The following is a 24,716-nucleotide window of genomic DNA, read 5'->3' on the forward strand; positions in this document are numbered from 1 at the left end:
TGTCATCAGCCGGGTCCCCTTAATTGCAGCTTACACCAGAGTGGGTAAACGAAAATATACTGCTAACGTCTCTCTTATATTTTCACGTATTTATTTTTCTATACCACCCCACCCTAATTTGAATAATCTCTGTACGGATCCCAACACTAGGAATAACCACCTTGTTCGATGTGTGCCGCGCTCAGCTACAGCTTCTGTGTCCATCTTCAGTAACAACCCTGAACACTTCGAAGGTTGGTTTATTTACCCGTCTTTATTGTTTGCACACTGAAGCAAACAGGACAAGTGGCTCCTACCCGTAAGCTGGATTCCGTCTGCATTGATGTATGCTATCTGTCAGAAACAAGAATACAGTACGATATGCTGTAAATAACCGACTGCCCCATCACTCTTTCTCAGCTTCCGGCCGTGCACTTCTGGTAATGAGGAGGCCACTTCAGCTGGATATCTTGAGGTGGGCATTATATTGAGCAACTGAGCGGAAGCATGTTTGATCGTATACCTGTGCGCGGTTTGTTTCCAAACACCTGTGGAAAAATATCTAGGGATGAAAGTCCATCGAACCCATTTTATTGTGTCCGCTTGCGCCCCAAAGGACTGACGATGATGATAATGATGGTGGTGATGACGATGATGACTGATGGTAGATGATGATTCTATTTCCTTCCAAGTGCAGTGCTTTCCTTCAGGATCTGCGGTCTTGCAATGTGCCCCTTGCTGTTCATGGATAATCACTCGATTCGAACTTCGAACCTTCGATGGCTTTGGAAATAAGCAGATTCCTCTTACTCCACAAGTGTTACCGAGCTACTGGTCCTATCGAATTCCCACCCGCTTTTCAAAAATGGGGCTGAAATCGTCATTCTGTGATTCTCCAATTTGTTCCAACCTATGTGAACTAGAAAAGTAAGTGTGCACGCCGACGATGAAGCCTGGTTAACCTGAAAAGCTAAAGAATTGGAAGAGACCCAGGAAATTGGTAATGCCCGAGGATTACTTTAGTTGACCCTTGTGACCAGCACCTGCCAACATCCTGTGGGCGCAGAAAACCAAGTGTCAGAAGGGAACAACCATATGAAATAAGGGAGTACGCTTCAGTCGATGAGCGGACTACTTCAGACCAATTACTGTGGCCAGTAGCTGCCAATCATCTATAACCCACAGCTGATGAAGAACCCTGCATAATGACCGCCGAACCCCCCACGGCTTCAGAGGTTTATGCATGTGTTTTCTCAGGCGGCACCGAGCTCCTGGTCCGTACGACCTCCCATCCGCATTGTTCAAATGTGGATGAACTGTTCATCGTCAGTGCCATAACATCGTGATTTCGTATTCGTAGGCTTGCAATCGGGTGAGGATTGCAAAAGTCGGCGGTGGTTCGACCGTAGTAGCAGGTAGACCGCAGAGAGTGAATGGACTTCGGTTCCCACCGAATGTTATTTCAATTTTGTTATGTAGACCAACGAAGTCGTGGCCTAGCAGCACGTCAGCACATTGATTGGATAACACCAATAGTTTGATTTTGCGTAAACAGTTTCCCTGTGGTAGCTGGATGCGTAGCAATAGCCGCTAGTTGAAAACGTCAGAGGTAGATGCCATAGTAATCATGGGATCGTTAGCATATCTTCCAGCCATGTATACAAACTACCGAAGATGTTTAGCTGTTCGAACTTCCCTTGCCTGTGAGGACCTGAAGCGGTATTCCGTTTACCGTTATCTGGTCACCCTGCCGAATAAGCCGTTCGGGGCTGCAGCACTCAACAGGGAAGTCAAGACAGAATCCTTCGTGCAATTTGAGTGATCGTTGACAAATTTTGGTCGGCAAACACGTTACAAATAGCTTGTTTTGCAGCATGACGCACGAACATTCTAAGGCCCTAAATATAAATAGATTAACTTAATGATTGTATAGCACTGGAGATTGGTACCAAAACTGATGCCGACAAAGACGTTACAAATAGCTTGTTTTGCTGCTTCTCTTGAGAGGCACTCGGATCGTGGATGCCTGGAACGACCGCAAAAATAACGTGAGTGTTGATTGACCAGAGGTAATGTATGGAATCGAGGGAGATTGAGTGTGAACAGATAACCGCAGACGTCTGTAAAGGTCTTCGGCCGCAGGAAATGATATCCGCTGGTTATGCGAGTGTGACTGAGTTCGTTTGTGGGTCAATTCTAGTGACCTACCCAACTCATGTGCTTCATTGAGATTGAGTTTATTTTGAGCCAGCAGGCTTTCTCTGATGGTAGCAGACTAACAAGCCAATTGTTACGAATGGAATGTAGATCCTGATTGAGAGCGAGAACAAGGCTGAATAGCGCTTTACTTGTCTAAGAATGGAAGTAAATAAGCTGAAAATGAAGGCGAAAGCATGGTTAATGCGGAACGACAGTGTGAACACAAAGAATAGCCATGACAAAATGGAAGAGACCCCGAAAGCCGGTGATGCCCGAAGGTTAGTTCAACTGATCCGTACAACCGGAAACCACCTTTGAGCCAAGCCATCAAAGATCGGAAAGGAGTGACCTTCTTGAATAAAGAAGAATGCCTTGACCGGTGGGCCCAATATTCCGAACAAAAATTGTCGTGATCACCAGCTGTCACTCATCTGGAGCCCACAGTTGACGTAGAAACCTTTACGATGAACGCGGAACCTTTCATGGTATCGGAGGTTTATGCATACATTCCCTCAGGTGGCACCGAGCTCCTGGTCTGTACGACCTCCCACCTCATTATTCAAAGGTGTTTAGAAGGTCAGCGCTTACCTGATCTGTTTGCCAGCATTTTGGAAAAGGGGACTATCGCAGAAAATTGGTGATAGTGTCCATTTTCAAATATGGGCTCGTAATGAGTGTGATAACCACAGGGGATCAGCCTGACTCCGGTCGTAAAGAGATTATTGGCGTCACTTATCTTTCGCAGCCTTGTTTCGGTCAGTAAAACACTCATTTGAGAGCAGGCGGGATTCGAGCCTGTTAGGGGTTGCGTTCACCGAACCTTCGCACTCCGTTAGGTGCTAGAAATACGTCATAAACTGAAATGACTCAGTTGTAGTATTCCTGGATTTTCAAGGCGCATTCGACTCGGTTGGCCGATCTGTTCCTCTCGACACGCTTGCCCGCCACGGAATGCCCTGGAAGTTTGTGCTCTCTGTATTCTCGGATTTGCGCACGTGTGACATGGTGAGCNTAAAGGCCGTCGGTGTTCCCACTCTTTCCATTACTGTTCAACTTCGTGACTGGTAAAATCATGAGACGAACACAGGAAGGTCTCTGAAACCATGGTGTTCGAATAGCCTCCGACGGAAGCCTTGTCGGTCTGGAATATGCGGACGACATCGTTCCCATTTTCGACGAGGAGGAGAAGGTGCAGATGTTTTTGGACTAACTAACCAAGGTCATCCCCTCCTTTAGTGTGCACTCTGCATCCCACAAATTGTAAGGTCATGCTCGTGGACATGCAGTCACTGAACACACCACTTAGAGGCACTCAAAGTTGTGGAGCGTTTTGCGTATCTTAGATGTTGTGTTAGTTCTGATTGTAGTGTGACAGCTGAGGTCAATGCACGAATCTGCAAGGCTCGTAGCACGTTTGCTAATTTGATACACCTATGGCGTCAGAGTGGTGTATTCCTGAATCTCAAGGGACGTCTTTATCAAGCTACAGTACGGGCTGTTTCGTTGTATGGATGTGAGACTTGGCTGTCCAAGCAGCGGAACTCAGGCGTCTTCAGGTGTTCGACAATCGTTGTCTTAGAGACATCACTCGTGTGGGTTTGTGTCGGTGAGTTTTCGGTTGTGCAACGTGGACTTTCAACACCAGCACTAAACCAGCACCAAAAGCTGCATTGGTTAAGCCATGTATTACGTATGCCGAGGGATCTACTGCCGAAGTGAGTGCTGTTTTCCGTGTACAATTCAGGGTGGCAGGAGCAGAAAGTTGGCCAATCCTTGACCCAGATCAGAGGGGTGTGAAAGGTCTTACGAAAAATCTTGGTGCTGTCGGTGCTACTTGTCTACAGGGTTGGGACCGCGTGATCTACACTACGCCTGGTTGGAGACACTGGGAGATATGGCTGCCAGTAGATGTTAATGCCGTTATTGTTATCAGTTCCTGTGCAGATTGTCTGGATGAACGTCTATAGGTGTATGCATCTCGGAATGGTAGCACCAAGTCCCTTCCCCGTCCACCCTTGTCCTTTTCTTCACAAGGCTATTAAACAAATCATGGCTGTACGGCAGTGAAGAATTGGCTTGGACATTGATGGCATGCTGCTGCTGCTGCTGGAGCCATGACTGCACCAACTCCACGGTTCGTTGCGTCAGTTGTGAGGACGATAGGCAGCTGGGGGTTGATTAGAATTTGAAACTGCAGCAGCCTCTTCACTTTCTCAAATGCAAGCTCACAGTCGCGTGACCAATTCCATCGACATCCTTTGGTCAAATGCTGGTCAAAGGGCTCGCGCGAACGATGTATAATCGTCAGGAAGGAGCTGTAGTAGCCAGTCAACCCCCAAAACGACTTGAATTCAGCAATAGTTAATGATGGTAGCATGCTCGCAAGTGCTTCAATATTTGAGGGGAGTCGACGCCCATTTTGTCGGTGATAAAACCAAGGCACTTCAAGGAACTCAAGAGGAGCTCACATTTTCTTTCTTCAGTCAGAACTCATAATCCTTTATCCGTTGAAGGACGGCATTTAGCCGACACAGAAGATTTGCTATAGTGGCCCCCACGAGCTGATGTCGGTAATGTATGCGACAACTCTGGTCAGATCGCACAACATTGTATCCATAATCTGCTGAAAGATTGCTGACGCGGTCTTCACCCCTAATGGCGATCAAGTGTCTTGGAATAGGTCACGACGCGCATGAATTGTCAGATGTCTGGATTCCTCTGCAACTTCAGTTTGCAAGACCCAACTCCGCAGTTCGTTTTGGTAAAAACGTTGCCAGGTAAAAGCAACGGATAGTGATGACTGACCAAGGTCTCTTTTAGACTTGTGTAGTAATCAGTACATATACGTACAGCAACATTTGGCTTTTTGACAACATAGATTGGCGCAGCCCAAAGCACCGGTTTCAGGAATTCGGCTGCTCTAAGGTGTTTGAGTTCGCTTTCGAAGATTAGTCATGCCGCGTATGGCACTGAACTTTTGAATCTGGAAATTGGCTGGACGTCCGGTCGTGGATTAAGCACCGCCTTCGCTTTCGAGCAGCATCCAAAACCGTCGTTGAAGAATCCATTATATTTTTGTTGTAGCCATAGAATCCCGGTATCGACTGGGTTACTGGCTCCAGACATTCCCAAGATTTAGGTTGGTTTTAAGGCGTCAGTCGACTAGGTTTAAAGGTGCAAGCGACCGATCTAGTCTATACCTAAGAGCGCAAGCAGCAAGATAGGCGATTCCACGATCAGTGGCCTGCTACCTCCACCTCACAACCAAATTAACCAAGCAATCAAAGATTACCTCCTGAAGTATTTCTGGCGTTGTTCATTGTCGGTTTGAAATGGGGCGCTGCAACGTTTCTCCAGGTGCGCCGGGAAACAGTCGTAATATCGAAAGCCGTGTCGAGCTGCAATCGAATTGCGCTTGTTCTGATTGTAACACACTTGCGACGAGCATCAATCTGGTTATCACATCTGCCGAGTGTTGCGTTAGACCGGGGCTCCGACTGGTTCCGTCTGCTTCATGACCTCCGGTTTCAACTGCACCTTCGCCTGGGTTTCCACGTCCGGCACTGGCTTCTCTTGTGTCCACGTCGACTGCACACTGGACATTTGTGCACAAAAGTATCATCCGCCGCATTGTCAACATTCTGACGGGGGCTTTTCTCCGTTTGAATTCGCCACCACGGGAGGTTGCCCCGATGTTATCTTGGAAATATTGAAACCGGTGTTGGATAATGGTCTCTTCAACATGTGTTCATAAGGCACTGGCTGCAGCGTTATCTCGGAAATTTGCCCGATCTTGTTCAGTAGCCTCGCTCTGATATCATTGTATGAATAAGAATGAGGCCCACATATGAAAATAAGAGACGTGTTCAAGTACTTGAACTGGTCTTCCGTCAAGGTAGATAACTTGAATTGTTCACATTCAAGATTGAGTCTACTAGCATAAGTATTACAGTCTTTGGATTCCTTTCTAACTAATTTCATACATTGGTAGCGAATATCAGTCAAAGATGAACGCTCACCGAAAATTGTTGATAGTTGCTGCACTGAGGTCTCGCTTGTTAACACACCAAAGAATTTTTTGGCAGGATGAAGTTGGAACACCGCCTGTTTTCCGTTGTACCAAGCTTTTTGAGCAATAAGCGCAAACTTCAGGCATCATCGTTGTGCCTCAGTTCGACTTTGTAAATATCGCCGTAATTTCTTAACCACGAATCGAAGACCAGCATCAGGCTCATAATAGAACTCCGTGATGCTGTTGGGGTTCGAGTCGACGGAATTCGCACCTGAAGCAGAATTTGGTGGTTGAACTTGTTTCCACCGAACGTAATTGCGCCGCTTCAAACTGGCTTTGTTATCACGGCAGAACTATTTTCAGCGCTTCAACAGTTAGTGTCATGGATGACTCAGAACCATATGGTTCCGAGGGTTCGAGCGTCGTCAGTGTGTTATGTCTAACTGCTGTCCCCGCTCCAGTGCCTATTACCGGAAAAAAGACTTACGGACAAGGAACACAATGGCTTTATTGCTTTGTTCGTGGCTCATAGGTTGCAGGGAGTGAACTGATATTACGAGCTTGATAAGGAACCTCTTGATGGTCTCTATATACCCCTGGGTACTAACCAGTGGTTCGCTCAGTCATTCAACTATAAAACATTCACTAATATCCTTTGCCGCTGCCGTCAGTTGTCAAAAGTTTCTCTGGCGCAAAGCTTTTCTTACACAATGCTCTTCCGCTTCTGCGATCTCTCTACTAGTGCGTTTCCCCTGATGACGTCATGACAATCAACTTCATATTTAATACTGTGATGCTACTGTCGATGATGAAAACAGCGATGGAAGCGATTACTTCGGGGCATCAGCCCCACTTTCGTACAGTACCCATATTTTTCAGTTTTCTAGTCATTATTGTGAAACGTTCCAATCGTTTCCTCCCGGAACGCGACGGTTGTAGACTGGTCAGACATTTTAAAGTTCGTTACCAAGTCAAAGGCCAACCGTGGGAACCCTTTCAAAATCATGAGCTAAACTGATGTCTATGGGATTTCCCGTTTGACGCGTGAACACTGTTGGTAGTTCTTGTGTCAGGAGATCCCACTCGCGATGGAGTTGGCCTATAATGCACGCTGCATGCCCGACTTAACTGTTTTACGGGACCATTTAATATCGTGTAAGAAGATGCAGAATAATCGCTGAACAAAGCGTTATGTGGATATGAATGAACAGCACGGAGGAAATGCGGCTTACAGCAGTGTACCAGCTTTGTAATGTCTATTGAGTGCCAGCGAAGCTACTTTCCTGGAAAACCTGTTTTGGTCACCCGTTTACTGAATCGAAACGGGCCGACGATGCATCAAGGATAAAATGAGAAGGCTGAACTATTTTATCAGTTTCCTTGATGGGGACCCGCACAGGATGTATTATTGTTTAGGAACTCTGGGAAGGACGATACAGTCATGTCCTAACATGTTGGCTGTTGGCTTCCTTACATGCCTACGACCCATCAATCGTCCCATTGAATCCAATAAATCCGTATTTCAGTATTCTTGGCATTCTGATACAACACCCTTGCAATGTTAATTATGATGACGACGATCTGCTCAGTGGCTAACACCGCGGACCGCTGTTTAGACGACCGGGGCTTCTTCAATTGACAACCGGCCCCCATCTTATAAATTGTTTGCTTATGTTTTATCGATCTAAAACGTAAAATACATAAAGCAACCGTAATAAGATTATTATTTATATCCTGTGCATAGTCTGTAGTTGATAATGGCTATTGAGTTGTTAACATCTTGCTGAATGCTGTTACTAATACTCTTGTGGCACCACAAGGGCACACAGATCATCTGTCCGCTTATCGAAACTTTTTATCTAGTACACGTCCAGCACTGCTTGTGGTGTGTAAAAGATCACTAAATTTTATGCGAATTCCCGTTGGTTGTTATAACATCTTGAGGAATGTAAGAATATGATCGTTTAGAGTTATATTTAACTCGTGTTTTTCCTGAATTTTCGAAGCGGTACTATTCCAACGTTTTGCAAGGCTATCCAATATTCAGCTGGAGTTTTGCAACATTCAAGCGAAATTTGCAAATATTCCTAGAGTTCTCAGCGTTCGCTCGCTGAAATTTCTCTCAAATCCTACTTGAGATGTCTGGTGTGTTTCCTGCGACAAAATGGCTTGGCTTGTTATCTGGGCACATTCTCATTTGTGCGATGTTTACTCAATTTTTTTCTCCCAAAGCGGAGTGAATAATTCCAGAACCCTTTCTGTTCGATCTAGGTCTGTATCCGTCGCAACTTCGGCCACATTGACTACTCATTTTGTCTGTTGATTCCGCTATGGGTCAAGATGAACAGTTGATCAAGGAATTATCTAATTTAATCTCTGTTGATTTTCTCCGAAGGACTATCCTGGGCATACATTCTGATCCGTACTTAATGTCTTGCGTTATTCACGTCTCTCCATTTTTATCAGGATAGATCATCTCTCACTGGATCTCCTTATAAATGACTACTTTCAGCAGATCGACAGCATGAAAAGTATGCATGCGCCTTTGCACTTTCACTTATTTCTCCAGCAATAAATAACTATGCTGATAATATACTACAACTTGCAGCCCGGTGCACAAATGGTTTCTGTTTTTTTTCGTGGCTCACTTTGATAACTCCAGATAGTAGCCGTTGGCGAAGTACTTTTGTCACTGATAACCTAATTAATGAGTTGAAACTTGAGGTGTGAACATTTAAAAAGTGACGCAAATTTCAGACGACCCAAGGGCAACACCTAGTCATGCAGGAGGACAAAGCCAACGACGCCTCCATTGAACAGCGTAAGTGACTTTACTGTCACCATCTTTCCTTGTAGTTTCCAACATTCTGCCAACTATATTCAAAAAGCAATCATTGTCCACCAGTATGGTAAGTTTATGACTTTGGTTCGAAAATCCACAGTGTAAAACTTTGTTGTACTGACGGCGCTCAGTATTCGCACAATGGAATTGAATTTTCGAAAGTTATTACGTGTCCCTGATGGACTAAAGCAATCGTGCAGTTGAACTGAGGGTACCAGTCCAAACCTGTAAGCCCCATTCATGCATCCCGGGGTCTCGGAGATGCTGGGAAATTATCCCACAATACTTTTCAACCAGAGGCATGGTTGCCTCAGTGAACAATGAAATTTGGTGAGCTGCAAAAATATGAAGTACAATTGAGACGGTTTTCATTTGAGCACATACGCAACAAAATGAAACATTTTGGCGTATTAAGTTTCACTCCGCTCTTGAAGGTTTTGCAGCTGAAAGCATTGTGCGGATAATGGGCACCTGTACTGACGCATGTATTTCACCAAGGCTTAAACCCTACACACATTTTTAGTTTCAGTTCACATCACTCTTTTTACTGTTCGTCGTTCAGTTTTAACACCCTTTCGTTGCCTAGCTGCTTGGTTGCCCAAGCCTAGACAGGAGAAGTCAAGATGCAGAGGTCGGTGAATTCGCACTCTAAACTTAGCCATCTCGCCCTCTTTTTTTACTAGTGTGTAACTTATTTTGCTGGTCCACCCTAAGTACATACATTGTGCTGTCTCAGTGCCTCCCATAACTTCGTAAACTGCCATTATTCCGGTCTCCGTCAGATCTATGAATGGTGCAATATCAAGCCGGTGGAAATCCCCACATCACACAACTCACCTGATCCTTCATTTGTTATTTTGAACCACTGGTGCTGGCTGATAAAGACATGTGTTTTAGAAACATTTTTACCTGGGCCAAATCAAAATGCTGCTAAGCCAGGGGCCTCATATAGTCGCAGCTAGTTCGCTTCCGGATGTGAAAATGACGCGCATACGTCCACGAACGGTAGTGTACAGACATGGTACTCATGTACCAATGGTTTCGTCAGTAAACTCTTCGAAATAACCACTCATTTGGCATACTTCCTTTGCAGTTGCGAAAAGTTTTTGCACTTCCGGTTGGTAAATGCAGACTAAACATGGCTGGGACAGGGACATAACCTTGCTAGCAGTTGCGAATTCTGTAGTGATAGCTACACAGTTTATCACCCTGACTTTCAGCCCTGCACGAAACACAAATTTGTCAGAGCGGCCGAGCTTTCCTATAGCGATGCACAGAGCACCTCCGTTAACCGGATGCAAGGCTCTTTTTAAGCCCACAATCAGTCTATGGAAAGGTTACTTCCGTTCATGCTCCTATGTAATCTACTTTGTGCGTTTTGGAGATTCAGGCTTGTATTCAGGAGTGTTCTCCGGTTAGACAGGATACCTACTGCATAAAAGAACTGACTCCGCAGTAGTTTTTTATCTGCCGACTTGTTCTCTTTTAGTCGTTTCATCTCAATTCCTTGGAACATATTATAGCTAGTTTGTGCTAAATCAATGAAAAACCCACTGTCAACTTAAACTGATTCGGAATAAACATCCTACTGCACCTTCTCCCATCGTGGCCGTATCATAGCCCCATCACAGCCGCCTCTAGTTCCATAACTATAGGCGTCCGGTTTTCATTCAGTGTTGGGACAACTGAGTCTTGTGCTTTTTATCCAGCTTTGCTGATTTGTTGAATAATGTTGGAAAGTGAAGTTCCTAAGCTGGTGGAATTGGTTCAGGTAAGTTTCCCTTAGTTTGGTTATCAAATGTGAAGCCTACTTCATGATAAGCAATAGAATTTCGGTCAAGAAAGTGTCACTTATAGGTATCACTCTCGATCAGCTGAGAATTTGACTGATTCGATAGAGCGTATGGGGCCAAACCCCATGTTGGACCCTATTCGTTGTGGACTTCGTTGTTAGGCTCGGGCTTAGTCCTCCCAGGCATCTGAATAAGTGTTTTTCGTTACTCATGAGTAGTCTGTTGATAAAGAAACTTCAAATACTGCCGTCGCGCAGGCATCCGACTAGGCATCATACATCCAACTCTGTGTTCAACCTGCTATCAACAGCCCCGAAGAATGTCAACTGAAGATGATTCACTCGTAGCACCGCACATTTTACTGGGGTGCCTCGACGGGGCAGACTTTATGGCCTTTGGAATTCAACAAGTTGTGTATGTTGGTGGGTGATCGGATGGCAGTTGATTTGTTCGCCGAGCTGGGCGAATAGATCAACTGCCATCCGATCAATCACCATTAAACACACCCGAGCTACCCATATTTCGACAAGTTGTATTTGTATTTATTGGTTGCTTCTAATTAGCGTTCCGAATAAACTTTGTATCAGTTGTGCATTGTCCCTAACTGCTACAGTTTCACGGAAAATACGGGGAATAATGACACAGCAGCTGCATACAGGTCCGAACAACTTACTGGCCTTGAATTGTTATAATTGTTGAGTGAAGTTACATTACGATGTCTGAACAGGCAAGGTGACGACTTTGATTCCTAAACGTGGAGGAGCCGAGTCTCGACACCTGCAAATGTGTCATTTCTTCCATGGTCTTTTGTATATCGCTTTTACCCTTCCCGACAGGGTTCCAGTTGCGCTGTCCCAGATTCAGCTGACAAGCTGGGTCTTCCGGTGCTTGTAACTTCTATACATGACCCAACACGATCTCATCCTACATACAAACGCTCGCTCAATAAAATACTACCCTTGCCAGCTTCCACGTCTGTTGATATAAGAAGTCTCGAAATCTCGAAGGTAAAATCCTCCTTGTTTCCTTCTAGTCTGCGGCTGGTAGAGGTTTCATCCCGAACTTTCAGAATCTGATAAGCCGCCCGGCCTCTTCCAAAATGCTGGTGCAGTGGTAAGCTACATTTATTCTGCTGTGTTATGTGTTCCCACTGTTAGAAATTTTGGATGAGTCTGCAGGCTATATTTTTCATGTTTTCGGAAGTCATACATAACATGATGTCTGACGACGAAGAACCGTATTAGTTCCTGATGACCCTTCTGACAAAGCTTATTGGTAGTATATGTAACGAAGAGACGGTGTTTGCAGAATGGAACAGCTACCCCTGTCTTCAAAAAGGGCACGCGGACGCTGAGTGAAAACCACCGTGGCATCAGCCTGTTGGCTGTGGCGTCGAAGGTGCTCCCTGACCCTCTCCTGCGAAGGTTGACTGAACACAGGGAGAGACAGATCCATGGATTCCGTCCTGTAAGAAGTTTCATCGATCATCATATCTTCACCCTCCGATAGATTCTGGAGCAGGGGCACTGCTTCCAGCAGCCAACAATGATTGTGTTTCTTGATCTGAAAGCTGCCTTTGATTCTGTGGACCGTCGGGCACTATGGCAGTGTATGTGGAGCACAGGTGTCCCCCATAAATTCTTCACCCTCCTTAAGGCGCTGTACGCCAACTCCCGCGGCCGTGTAAAGGTCTGTGGGAAGCTCTCGTCTGAGTTCACCACAGTGGTGTCAGACAGGGCTGTCCTCTTTCACCCTTCCTCTTTAAATTCGTCATTGATACGATCATGGAAGACTCACTACCAGCCCCTAATGCCTGTGGGACCAAAGTGCTCCCGGGGCGTCTGCTCACAGATATCAAGTACGCAGACGGCACAGATCTTCGCGTCTAGATATATATATATATATATATATATATATATATATATATATAATTGTATCAAAAGCCCTACAGTGAAGAGAAGAGAAAAAGAGTGGGGGAGGGAGGGGACCTAATGCTGGCCTATATCAAGCATACTGAGGTGCCTACACCTCCAACCGCTCAATCAGACAATCTGGAAAGAAACTGAAAGCAAGAACGCCACTGACATCGATTAGCCGCCATTTCTTGCAATGTCTCCAGCCAAGCACAGACGGGGTCACGGGGACCCCATCCTGGAAGTCTCACAACACCAATCACACCCAAACTCACGGTTTGGCATGGGCTTCACACCTGCAAAGTGTAAAGTGCTACTGCAAGACTGGGTGAGCTCGAAACCTAACCTCATGATTGCGGATGAGCCAATTGTGGTACTAAACAGGTTTGTTTATCTGGGCAGCTGTATCGGTCCTGGTGGTCTCGCGTAAGAGGACATTTTCATCCGGATTGGCAAGGGCTGAGCAACTTTGTGAACTTACGACACCTGTGGCGTAGGCGTGACACCAACTTCTCTGTCAAGGGTCGATTTTACAATGTTGCGGTGCGCTCCTTATTACTTTATGGATCGGAAACCTGGCCGCTGCGTGCCAAGGACGTCAAAAAACTTTCAGTGTTTGATCATCGATGTCTTCGGAGCATTGCCCAAATCTGGTGGGAACACCGGATCAGCGATTCTGAAGTTCGTCGAATGGTATTCGGGAGAAATAACTCACTCTCGATAGATGAACGGATCATATTGCACAGGTTGCGCTGGCTTGGCCACGTGCTGCGTATGCCAGTCGACGGACTTCCTCGAAGGGCTTTTTTCGCGCAACCACGTGAAGGGTGGAAGAGAGCCAGAGATGGTCAAACAATGACTTGGCAGCGAAGTATAAAAGCCATTACCAGCAAACTCAGCTGTGCTGATTTTTGCCGTTTTCCTGGATGGGGACCCCGAAACAGGTTAGAGTCATTGTCAAACAGGCCCAGTCGCACCCTCAATGGTGCTAATGCATCCAAGCTATCGCTTTCGATGAATAGCTCCCTTTCCAATCCCCCCACTCAACAGTCCACATACAGTTTTGTATTTACGCACTAATTTATCAGCTCCCGCCTCCAACGACCAGCTGCCTACCCAACCTCCCTAAATCATCGGTGAAAGAAACTGTGGCAGCTACAACGCTGTACCGAAAAGTACGCGGTTATTACAGCTGACAATCATGATGATGATGATGATTGATGAAGGGTTGAGTTTTTCTGGACTTATCCGTTTGTGATAGAGCATTGTGAATCGGCGGGTTTTTTGAGCGGAAAACTGACCACTAGATTGTGCGGGAAGTGTAGATGCACTTTTCGTTTGAAAGGCTTCATTTATCGGCAAGTGTTTTCTGGTTCCTCTTTCAGCTTTGTTCAGTATCAGTCTTACCTTCGTAAGCATCGATCCTCCTCACATTACTTCTTCAGCCTTTTTGTTTCCCTCAACTGTGTGTGTTTGGGGAGTCTTTTGCTAGGAGCTGTGGTGGTTGTGTTTTCTAGTGGGTCAGTTGAGGGACTTTTCTCGCAACCATTCTTTTTGGTTGCGAAGCGCCAGATTTCTGAGCTTATGTCGTTGTCAGTGATGGAGACTATCGAAATTCATCAAGCATATTGAGTACTAAGTGATACGTGACCTCTTGCCGGATGGTAATAATTCTTTGGATATTCCACTTGATACACCCTCCCAACACACTCCCAGCAGCTATTTAGCCTCCACCCAATTTTTCATGCCAACCTAAGCGTCCGTCTCGTTTGAAGAGGAGAGCCCCGCTATACTTCAGGCATCCTTGTTTTATAAGTTGACTGATCACTTACCTTTTGTCCGTATTTAGCTTCAACAAAATCTTCAAAGGAAACAGCCTAGTGGCTATCGCCAAATAAGTTCGAGCTATGGAGTCACCAAACGCACGCTGGGTGGACGGTGAGTTTATCCATTTTTGGCTGATTATGTCAGTGTCTTCATGTTTTTTTCAAGTGAATCTTGAGTGGCACATGAAGCTGTCTCAGGCTTAAAATCCGTTGTTACTTTGGTCTTGTTTACTGCCTAAGTGCCGTGTAAATGGAGTGACACGGAATATTAATTCTATCCTGCCGTGCTTGATGGTATACCTTTACACCGTTGGTGGTGTCAAAAGTGTCGACGTTTTCGTTCGTCGATTCTGAGCCACCAGTTACCTAGTCACACATCCATAGTGCGGATTCAGTATCCCAGCTGCCTGACCAAGGATACTGATGTTGCCTCGACCTTTGAAAAGAAACACCACAACACTCACCAAGTTATTTTCCAGTACACCAGCAGATTACACTGATGCGCAAAGATTGTAAGTCAGAAGTAATCTCATGCAAATAGCTCATCAAATCGCTACATTGATTTAGGCAACCGTAACTGGCGGCACACAAACATTGTGCTGAGATCTACAGGAATCTCCCGGTTATGCTGTTCGTCGACATTATGTGTAATGAAAATGATTGAGTGTTTCCATGATTGCGACAGCTTCGTCAGGTGCATCAACGTTGGTCATAATGTGTACTTATCTTCTTTGCCCATCACAGAAATATGGAATACCGAATGCCCCGAAGTGACCCTTTCTTTTAGGAGAAAACATCGCAAGACAGAGCGATGTTCCGCTGTACAAGAAGAACGTTTTGTATCCCAAATAGCTCAGCGGCACACTTAGCAGTATCCCGGGGACCCAAGAACCAGAAGGCATTTGTGTCGGGAATGAGAGAGGTCTAACAACAAACTTTCGACATCATCTATGTCAGACCACCTATTTGTAGCTGCTCAGGAAATTTTATTAATCGATAGCCCCCTCACACAGTCATCGATGTTGTCTGCTCATCCGAAGCGTCTTACTCAGCCAATTAGTTAGAGGTTGTTCACACAGAGAGCCATTGCATTGCGGAAAAACTGATCGATCGATCAGTGTGATTGACTGTGCAGACGATAGCTACTTGTTTTATGGTAAGAACATTGGTACAGACAAACTGAATGACAAAACTGAGCATAGGCATAGTCCACCATACGAACCTGATGATTTGAGAAGTTAACATGTAGAAATCTTTGTACTTCAGTTCACCTGGATATTTTACCAATGTTGCCCTCTATGTCACTGAAACGTTTACTGTCGTAATAAAGCTATAATTCTGCTCACCGCTGAATGCTCCACATAAAAAACGGCTTTCGCTACTCTTAGAAGAAGCAAAGACCGATCTAAACGTCATACGACTACACCTATCCCTGCTTAAAGATTTACAGCATAGTTGTCGTTCTCTAAGAAACAACAACCAGTTTCGTTTCACTCAAGGCTCATAGGTGGCAGCAGTGATGCGGGGTGTAAATGATCAAGTCGCGCTGCTTAGATTGCTCAGCTTCATATGGGTTTTTGAGAATTCTTTTAGTCCAATGAGAGCTGTTATCGTATAGTCCGACTGCTGTTAGACCTGATTCATCTGAAAGCTTGTGGGTGCGAATTTACTGCTTGCCTAGCCATCCGCATAGGAAAGCGCCCATAGAAAACGCCCACCACTGCTCACTAGTTCCCTTCTCGCAACTGTGTGAGAACGCAAAGATACATCGGGGCAAGCGAAGCCTGACTACAGCTCCGTTGCCAGGTTGTTAGGCATAATCCATGCGATGGTACCGTCATAAACTAAGAACAGGCCTGACATCATCGGTCTAGCCCACACAATAACAAGTGTGGTCGAACGTGACCGCATACACACTAAAGTATTCTAACTTTTTAACTGTTTCTCGTGCAACATTACTTTTCTGGGACTTCATGACAAAAAATGATGCAGGCCGAATGTATCGCTCAGACGTTGCCTCGTCACGCAAATTTAGGATGAATCGACTACCATGAAGTCGATTTTGATCACGGATGGATCCGTCGTACTGTCCATACCGGATGCCGTAACCACAATTGTAACGACGTTTTCGATTTCTTGAGCAACGAGCACCAAGGTTAGCAACCAAACCGGCAAAATTCCGAACGAATGACCACGCAAATGTACTGTACTATAAAAATTAAAGTAGTTAAACGGATACGAAATTACCAACGTCAACGGTTTTCGACAAACGGCGAGGTACTCCAAAAAGCAAGCAAAGCCGATATGGATCAACAGTCAACGCGTGGTTGAAACTGGGTCATGCATTAAAACAAATTTATAGCTGACCAAGTTTTTGATACAAAAATGGTATAACAGAAGCGGTAAAAACAATTGGCGCGGTAAGGAAAACGGAAAATACAAATGTCTTGTCCTAAAACCTTCAGTCCTGTGCGTTTTGGTGGTCAACAAACAACAACAACATTTCCAAAGCTGAAGTTGTGGCACAAATGCAAAACTATTGGTGCCAGAACATTTTCTCCATCTCACAAGAAATTTCTGTATCCGATTCTCAGAACCACACGTTTCTATTGATTACTTTGCATCAAGCGTTTTGCCCCAGTCCACCTGCCGTCAGTGTAACAGATCTAGAGCGTTTCTGTGTAATCGATGGGATGAGTCGACTTTTCCGGAAGTAGTATCACTATACGGGTATATCATGTCACAAACTAGAAAGCGATTTACGCGTTATTACCTTTTTGCCACTCATTTCGCCCGTGAGAAAATCACGAAAAGCCCGTTTTTCTATTCCGGAGCGATGAGAGGAGAGTACATTTTGAGATGCCTCCGCATAACAGTGCCCACACAAACTGTCGCTTTTTTCGCACGTAGACTATTCCCTAGAAATGCACATATCGCGTCCACAACGTCGCGCTCATGCAAGTGGTTTGCAGGTTTACGGTTATTTGAATGTACGTCCGATAGTCTTCCTTAGTTAACTGCTTCATTTAAGGCCTTCTGCAACTTTGTCACGCTAGACTGAATTATGGGCCTTCAGTCTGATCGACCTTTCTGATCCGCCTAACTGCACTTCACTGTTCAAGGTCATGCCATAATGTGGTCTCGAACTAATAGCAAAATACACCCTCTGTATTGTCATGCCTAAGGGAAACCGTATTACTTCTTCTGTGCAAGTGGTCTAACTGTCAAAAAAAAAATGCCGATGAAGACTGAGTGCACTGTCTGTGTATGTGCTTAGACTGTACATCGATGCCTGAATGTTTCACTGAACAGTTGCACGAAACCTGGCATCATCGGGTCCTCGAAGAACAACATTCAAGGTGATAAATGATTGATTAAAGCAGCTAAGCTCTGATGTCTCAACTCACCAGTGGAGTGAGTCAGTGTATCTAGATACCCGGTCTCAGTCTCCGGAGGGTCAATAAAGACGGTTTTCCGTTGGTCAACGCATATAGATGCATTTTGTAGCAAGAGGCAAGTGAAGTGAACTAGCGTGTCTTCACACGCACACATTTCAGTCCTTAAATGCGATGGTTTCTGTAGCATCCGGCAATGCATTCCAAGACCACTTGTTAGCTACGCGCGTTAGTTTGATGAGTCCATGCCATGGATGAAGTAGTCGGATGCTTCTTTCCTGCAGTTCGACCATTCTATTTGGTGGTTTCAACGAAATCTGGTTCCTGTAGTCTTTGTGTTGTAAGTGTGTTAGCTGGGTGATTTAGGAGATTGGTAAAACTTATTCTATCGCGTGTGATAGTCTAAATACTTGAGTCAGAAAACCTCAAGCAAGAATACAAAGGACACCAGATGAAGGTTAGCTAATTGGCGGATGTACGAATGGGAGAAGAGCGCTGCGGCTCAGTTAGTGACAAGAGAGAGGAAATGAAATCTTCGTGAAATATTATAAAAGGTGGAATAGTTCGTTAGGATCTGACCGTCCCAACACGTTGTACATCTACATTTTGGCGGGCATTCGAGTGGCTGCGAACTATTTGGCAGTTTGACGTCATTGTTCGTCCCCAAAGCATTAGTTCTCTCATGTTCCGTTCGACGTTCCTTTTGGAACAGTCTTCTAACTGATCTTGATCCGGGCCATATTTTGCGGTTTCTTCGCACCGCCCCATGCCTCACAACCTTGCTTTGTTAGGTGTCTGCTGTCATGATTCCAAATGGAAGCGTTGACCTAGGTGGCATGACGTGAAATTGCATACTGACCTGGTTTGGGACGACGGATAAGCTTTGCTGTGTTGCAATTCTCGTAATTGCTTGGCACGATTAGGTTACAGCTCGTCTTCGCTGATTCTAATTAAGTAAATTAAACGTGAAACTTTTCAAAATAGACGATGTGCAACCCTTCAAAGAATTTTTAAACGGACAACCAGCCAGACTAGTGGCTTCTTATTAAAACAGGTGCTTCCGACCTTCCTTATTGGCGCTTTTGGTTAGTATGTTTCCAGAATTTCCACTTCCAAGTTTGTTCACGAACTTGTTTACTCGTTTCGCTCGCTTCATTCAGTCCCCTCTAGCACTCTTGATGATCCCTACGATAAGCACTGTCTTTTCATTTAATTCTCGTCAGGCGTGGACCCAGTACTAACTTCGTGCCACCCATCCCTTCCGGTTCGAGCCCTAGTGCCGGTTACAGTCCTCAAAGTGCCGATCCGCCGAACCGGCTACAGACGAAAGATGGGGACTGTCCAATTGGTGATCAACGTCTAATGCAGTTCGATCAGAAAATAGTTGATCTGATCATGAGCGAGGTATATGTCGTGCTTTTTTCGATGCCCACTTAATATCCCATACCGCTCATCTCAGGTGGATCCTCCCAGGCAATTTCAGATGAAACTTTATTTGTATACTAGCTTTTAACCTCTTCCGGGCGAGATCGAAGCGTTTTCTTATATCCGCTTTTCGTTCACTCAGAATGGTTGCACTTTGTAACTGCTGGTCCTTTCCCGTACTGTTTATTGGTTCTTCCAAACAGGTAATGAAGCAAGCACACTCATTTGCATATCGATTTGGTTTTCACGGAGACTCAAATTGATCTCTCGTTTGATTTTCTTCAACTGCACGTGCTGCACAAAGGCGGCCGCCTGATGTTTCGGTTTTGTCAAAATCTGTGCAATTTGGGTTCAAGTAGACCATAAGGTTGACGGGTGGGATGGCAGCTGGGCACCGTAAGGGTGTTACAGCTGAACGATTATTATTATTATTATTATTTTATTATTATAAAGACAGGAATTCGGGAATGGCGCCTACCTGGTGAGTACCAAGAAGGGCGAATCCTACCATGTGCTGTCGAAGAGTTTTCAGCAACCTTCTGAGTAGCTTCCTTTATGAAGACGATGAAGCAGGTCTTCTTACTGTGGGCTGTTAGAGCTGTTAGTTAGAGCTGTTTTTTCAGTCTGTTAACCAGCGCGCCGTCCCTTTAAGTGTGAATGCCTGTTCCTAATTTTCTCTTAGGTAATGGAGTCCAAAACTGTGATATCATGGGAAGATATTGCGGGTCTCGAGTTCCAGAAGAAAGCTCTGCAGGAAGTCGTCATCTTGCCCATGCTAAGACCGTAAGTCGTTTTCAGCGCGTGAGAATTCACAGATACCACCCTTAACTCGTTTGCTCAAACTTTTGCTAGATCACATCCTCTCTGCCAGTAGTCCGTGAGGAAGCGTTAAGGTGCACGCATGTTGCCTGAATATCACTTAGTTGCGATTCCGTGCCGCGACTATCTTGCCGCTGAAGAACTGGCCAACGTTATTAGATATATTCATGAAGGCCACGGGATGTCGTCCTGAGAAGTGTTACGAGCGTAATACTCACTCATTCGCACACTGGTCTGCTTCACAAACCTACTTGCATGTATATGGTAGTGTTCGGTCTCAACCTCGTTCCTGTGAGTATTGTGGCCTGATTGAATATTCAAACCCTCAATCGAAGCACTCGAACGTTTCGAAATGCTATTGGATTCTGTTCTACTAGAGCGTATAGAGTGCTTCTGGATATTAAAACAGGGCATTGAAATGTGCAGTCTTCCGTGGAGTAGCATGAGGTCGCTTTTCTTGTTTTCTCATTCAGCCCCGAATTCATGTACTTTATGTTGATTGAAATGTCAGGTTACATCACAGTGGGAATACCCATATTTTTCTCAACAAACACACCCTGCTGCATGGCTATGGTCTGGTGTACGACCACCTTACGATAAGTATATGCTTTTCACACCTCAGGATGATGATGATTCTTTTCTTGTACCACTATTTGTCTAAAGGACGGTTAAACTACCGAAGCTAGAGTTTTGCTAAGTATGTCTCTTCCGGTGAGACTTGCCGTTCCTCCACTACGGAATAATTGCTTCATGAGCGATTCCTTCCCATGTACTTAGCGGTTTTCACAAGTTGTCCATACCCTGGACATCCCTGTTTTACAGTTTTTGTCCACATCGATGTCCGTATAAGGTATTCTGTATTTTTCGAAAAAGTTTAGTGACAATCGGTAGATTTATTGCTGGGCAACGTTTCACTTTTGACACAAAAGCTTCGTCAGGTCAAGTGATTACGTTCCGAGGTTGGTTGAGATTTAGGACGGAAGGAGAACCAATCAGCTAAGTCAAGCTAAATCTCTGTTGGGTGTCGGCCGAGGGATTTTAGTGTGTTAGAGTGGTTGAACACGTGTTGGGTCGGTGGGGAAACCTACATGTGTTTGGGTCCAGCCTAGGGTCTACTTCTTCTGGTTCGGTTTATTTGATGGTTCTTCTTGAACTTCGTTTGAAACTTCTGTCAGTCTGTGTGGGTGAGCTAGTGCTAAGAAAGTTGTGTAAGAGGGATGCTGTGACCTTTGGTCGGTTGGGGTTTCCACCCCCACCCCCCGGTTTTTTCCAATGATCCTAAGTGGATTGACAACCACACCGTCAACTCGGCTTATCCAAGACCGCTTTCCATACGCTTGCTAGCTCCACACCCTCGATTCTATTCACGCTGTGATGCTTAGCAATTTCCACCGCCTCGGCTATCAGCCGCTGTGGTGTGAATAGCAGTCCCCGTCTTAAAACTTCCATATTCTCCAAATCTATTCTATGTCCCGTGTCTAAGGCATGTACCGCCATCGCTGAGTCTTTGACACTCGGGGAACAGACACAGCTTTCGGTGGATGAAATAGTTGAGGGCATAAGAGTGTGTTCGAATCTTGATAAGTTTGTTTTTGACACAATTGTTTGCCCACAAGAACAAGGCCTTGCAATGAGATCTCCAATATCCCCAGTTTTAGCCCATATTTACATGGAGGACTTCGAACAAATAGCCTTGACCGGATATCATTGTCCACCCAGAGTTTTTTTGGCGTTATGTTGCCGACACGTTTGTTGTAATCAAAAGAGATAACGTGAACAGCTTCCACGACTATCTCAATAGTTTAAACCGACACATTAAATGTAGCATGGAAATAGAGTCCACCTCGGGCACATTACCCTTTCTGGACTGTATAAAACATAAGGTTGGTGGAAAATTGAAAACGACTGTTTGCCAGAAACCAACAGACACAGGAACCGTCTTAAGCTATTCATCAGCACACCCAAAGTCCGTGTACGCCAGCATTGTCCCATCGATGTCTCGTCGAGTTAGAGCGCTGTGCACAGAAGAGATCGACCGGACGGTAGCTCAAATCGAGATTGCCAACAAGAAATAGGATACACAGTGAGTTTGATTAGGCGTCAACTAAGGAAGATTTTGGCTTCAGTATCTAGACGCAGTAAGGAATGGATTGGCACAGCAGTCATTCCATATAAAGCAGGAACATCGGAGGTTATTCGAAGATTGTTGAATTTAGCCAACATTCGAGTAGCTTTTCAGAAGGGAAAAACGCTACACTCAGTTTTGGTGCAATTGAAAGATCCCCTGCCGACTGAAAGGACTGGGGACTGTGTGTACAAAATTAACTGCAACGATTGCGCTAAGGTTTATATAGGACAAACTGCCAGGAAACTGCACACCAGAATTGGTGAGCATAAAAGAAGAATTAACAAACCACCAAGGAATGCAGAACAATAACAAACGCTGGTCAAAGACAGCGATGGCGGTACATGCCTTAGACACGGGACATAGAATAGATTTGGAGAATATGGAAGTTTTAAGACGGGGACTGCTATTCACACCACAGCGGCTGATAGCCGAGGCGGTGGAAATTGCTAAGCATCACAGCGTGAATAGAATCGAGGGTGTGGAGCTAGCAAGCGTATGGAAAGCGGTCTTGGATAAGCCGAGTTGACGGTGTGGTTGTCAATCCACTTAATTGGAATGGAAAAAACCGGGGGGTGGGGGTGGAAACCCCAACCGACCAAAGGTCACAGCATCCCTCTTACACAACTTTCTTAGCACCACCCACACACAATAAATCTACCGATTGTCACCAAACGTTGTCGAAAGCGATGACTACCCAATTGATTCCAAGTATTTTTCACGTGTATTCTGTATTCTTCTCGCTTAACAGTGATTTATTTACCGGCCTACGTGGGCCTCCAAAAGGACTCTTATTGTTCGGTCCTCCTGGAACGGGTAAAACTCTGATCGGTAAGTTATCCGCGGGATGACAGTTCGAAAAGTTTTCTTAGTACAACACTCCATTCTAGGAACGCTAATACTTTTCTCGGTGCTTGAGGTAGCTCAGTGGTCAGGATACAAGCTTACTGAGCAGAAGGTCCGTGGTTCGAGCCGAACGTGTGCATATCCACTGCTCTTCTCTAGGCTTGGCTAACCCAGCAGTGTCTCAGCCCTAGTGCTATTCACTAGAAGGAAGTTACAGCTTAATTATTATATATTATTTCATTATTGTTTCAAACTTCTCTCGATGAAAGACCACTAATATCAATTGTATCAATCGTATTTTTGTTTCGTTGAGATGATGAAATTTGAGTCGTATCTAAATACTTTGAAACGGCTTCTGTGACTGTATATGCCAAATCAGCGACAAAATTTCCAGAGATTCGGTAAATATCATATTATCTTGCGTCCCTTCACCATCTCCAGTGCATTCGACACCGTGACGCATTTAACTGAGTGGTTTTATGCGTGTTTTTTAACGGGAATATTGGCCTAACCAAGTTGAATTCAACCAAGAATGGTGATTGATGCACTGGCGACGTCATCTGTTGAATGTAGCGGTTGATTGATCGTCGTCGATAGCACCGGGATTTTCCGTTATGTTATGTCCTTTTGATTGTGGCGTTTTTTTTACAATAACCCCATGTTGCCATTGGGGAGCAATTTGGACGAACACTGGACACCGCTTCGTTGGTCTCACCAAACACTCAGGTTCGCGAACTTAAATAACTAAACTGGGTTGATGAAGCTCCGTCCAGTAACCGATCACACATGATTGCGTTCATCGTTTTTCACCGCGAACTAATTGCGCCGAAAATGCATGTACGCCTCAGAGAAGTTAAACGTCTGATGGTTGCTCGGTCTCCATGGCTAATTGTTGTCGGAATATTGCATCTCGAGAACCCATCTTGTCGCTGATATACCTGACTGTCTCACTAATGGAAAGCATATCGTTGTGCTTTGTTCGCATGTAAGTGCACGTGCACCCCCATTGATATCACGACCGTGCGAGTGATTTTCATGAAAATAACCTTTGTAACTCATCAGCTGATCTGCAATGGCAATTGATGTGCTCCTTGCCAGACTCTAGGAAGAGAATGTAAATCGTTGGAAATAATAAAGTCGTAGGTTCACGCTGTCAGTGGGATCTTGGCTTCAAATACCGCCTTCGATGTGTAGTCACCTCACCAATATTGCTATGCAGGCTGTTGCTTCCAGTGCCTAGTCGTCCCTCCTCCTGACCGTGGGTAAATAATTGAGGTATTTTGAACAACTCTTCAAGGACATTTAGTTTCCTAAATCGGAAAAATACATGGGAAACGGCCCTAGACCCTTAAAGCTGACATTTCTTCGTGCCGAAATGGCCAACTTGGTGAAAGCTCAGTGGCGAAGGCACCGTAATTTGCTTCCGAGGGAACTGAGAATAAGCTCACCTAAACGCTCAAACGCATCTGCTGATACGATTCGGACTGGCGAAATAGGAACTATTCAAACGCAAACGATCACTGATGAATACCAACAAACCAC

At 45.1% G+C, this 24,716-nt stretch overlaps 1 protein-coding gene across 1 annotated transcript in view; it reads left to right on the top strand.

Annotated features, from left to right (window-relative positions):
* Positions 1–4,149: 4,149 nt before the first annotated feature.
* T265_11438 (hypothetical protein) overlaps positions 4,150–24,716 on the top strand; it is a gene marked incomplete at both ends in the record, with an annotated part of 41,389 nt that continues 20,822 nt past the window's right edge. The window contains 6 exons of the mRNA XM_009178094.1: positions 4,150–4,233; positions 11,662–11,868; positions 14,588–14,676; positions 19,183–19,363; positions 20,067–20,167; positions 23,080–23,159. Of these exons, the coding sequence (XP_009176358.1) occupies positions 4,150–4,233; positions 11,662–11,868; positions 14,588–14,676; positions 19,183–19,363; positions 20,067–20,167; positions 23,080–23,159 (742 nt within the window). The remainder of the gene's footprint in view (positions 4,234–11,661; positions 11,869–14,587; positions 14,677–19,182; positions 19,364–20,066; positions 20,168–23,079; positions 23,160–24,716) is intronic.

The sequence above is a fragment of the Opisthorchis viverrini genome (genome assembly GCF_000715545.1).
Source record: "Opisthorchis viverrini unplaced genomic scaffold opera_v5_496, whole genome shotgun sequence".
NCBI lineage: Eukaryota > Metazoa > Platyhelminthes > Trematoda > Opisthorchiida > Opisthorchiidae > Opisthorchis > Opisthorchis viverrini.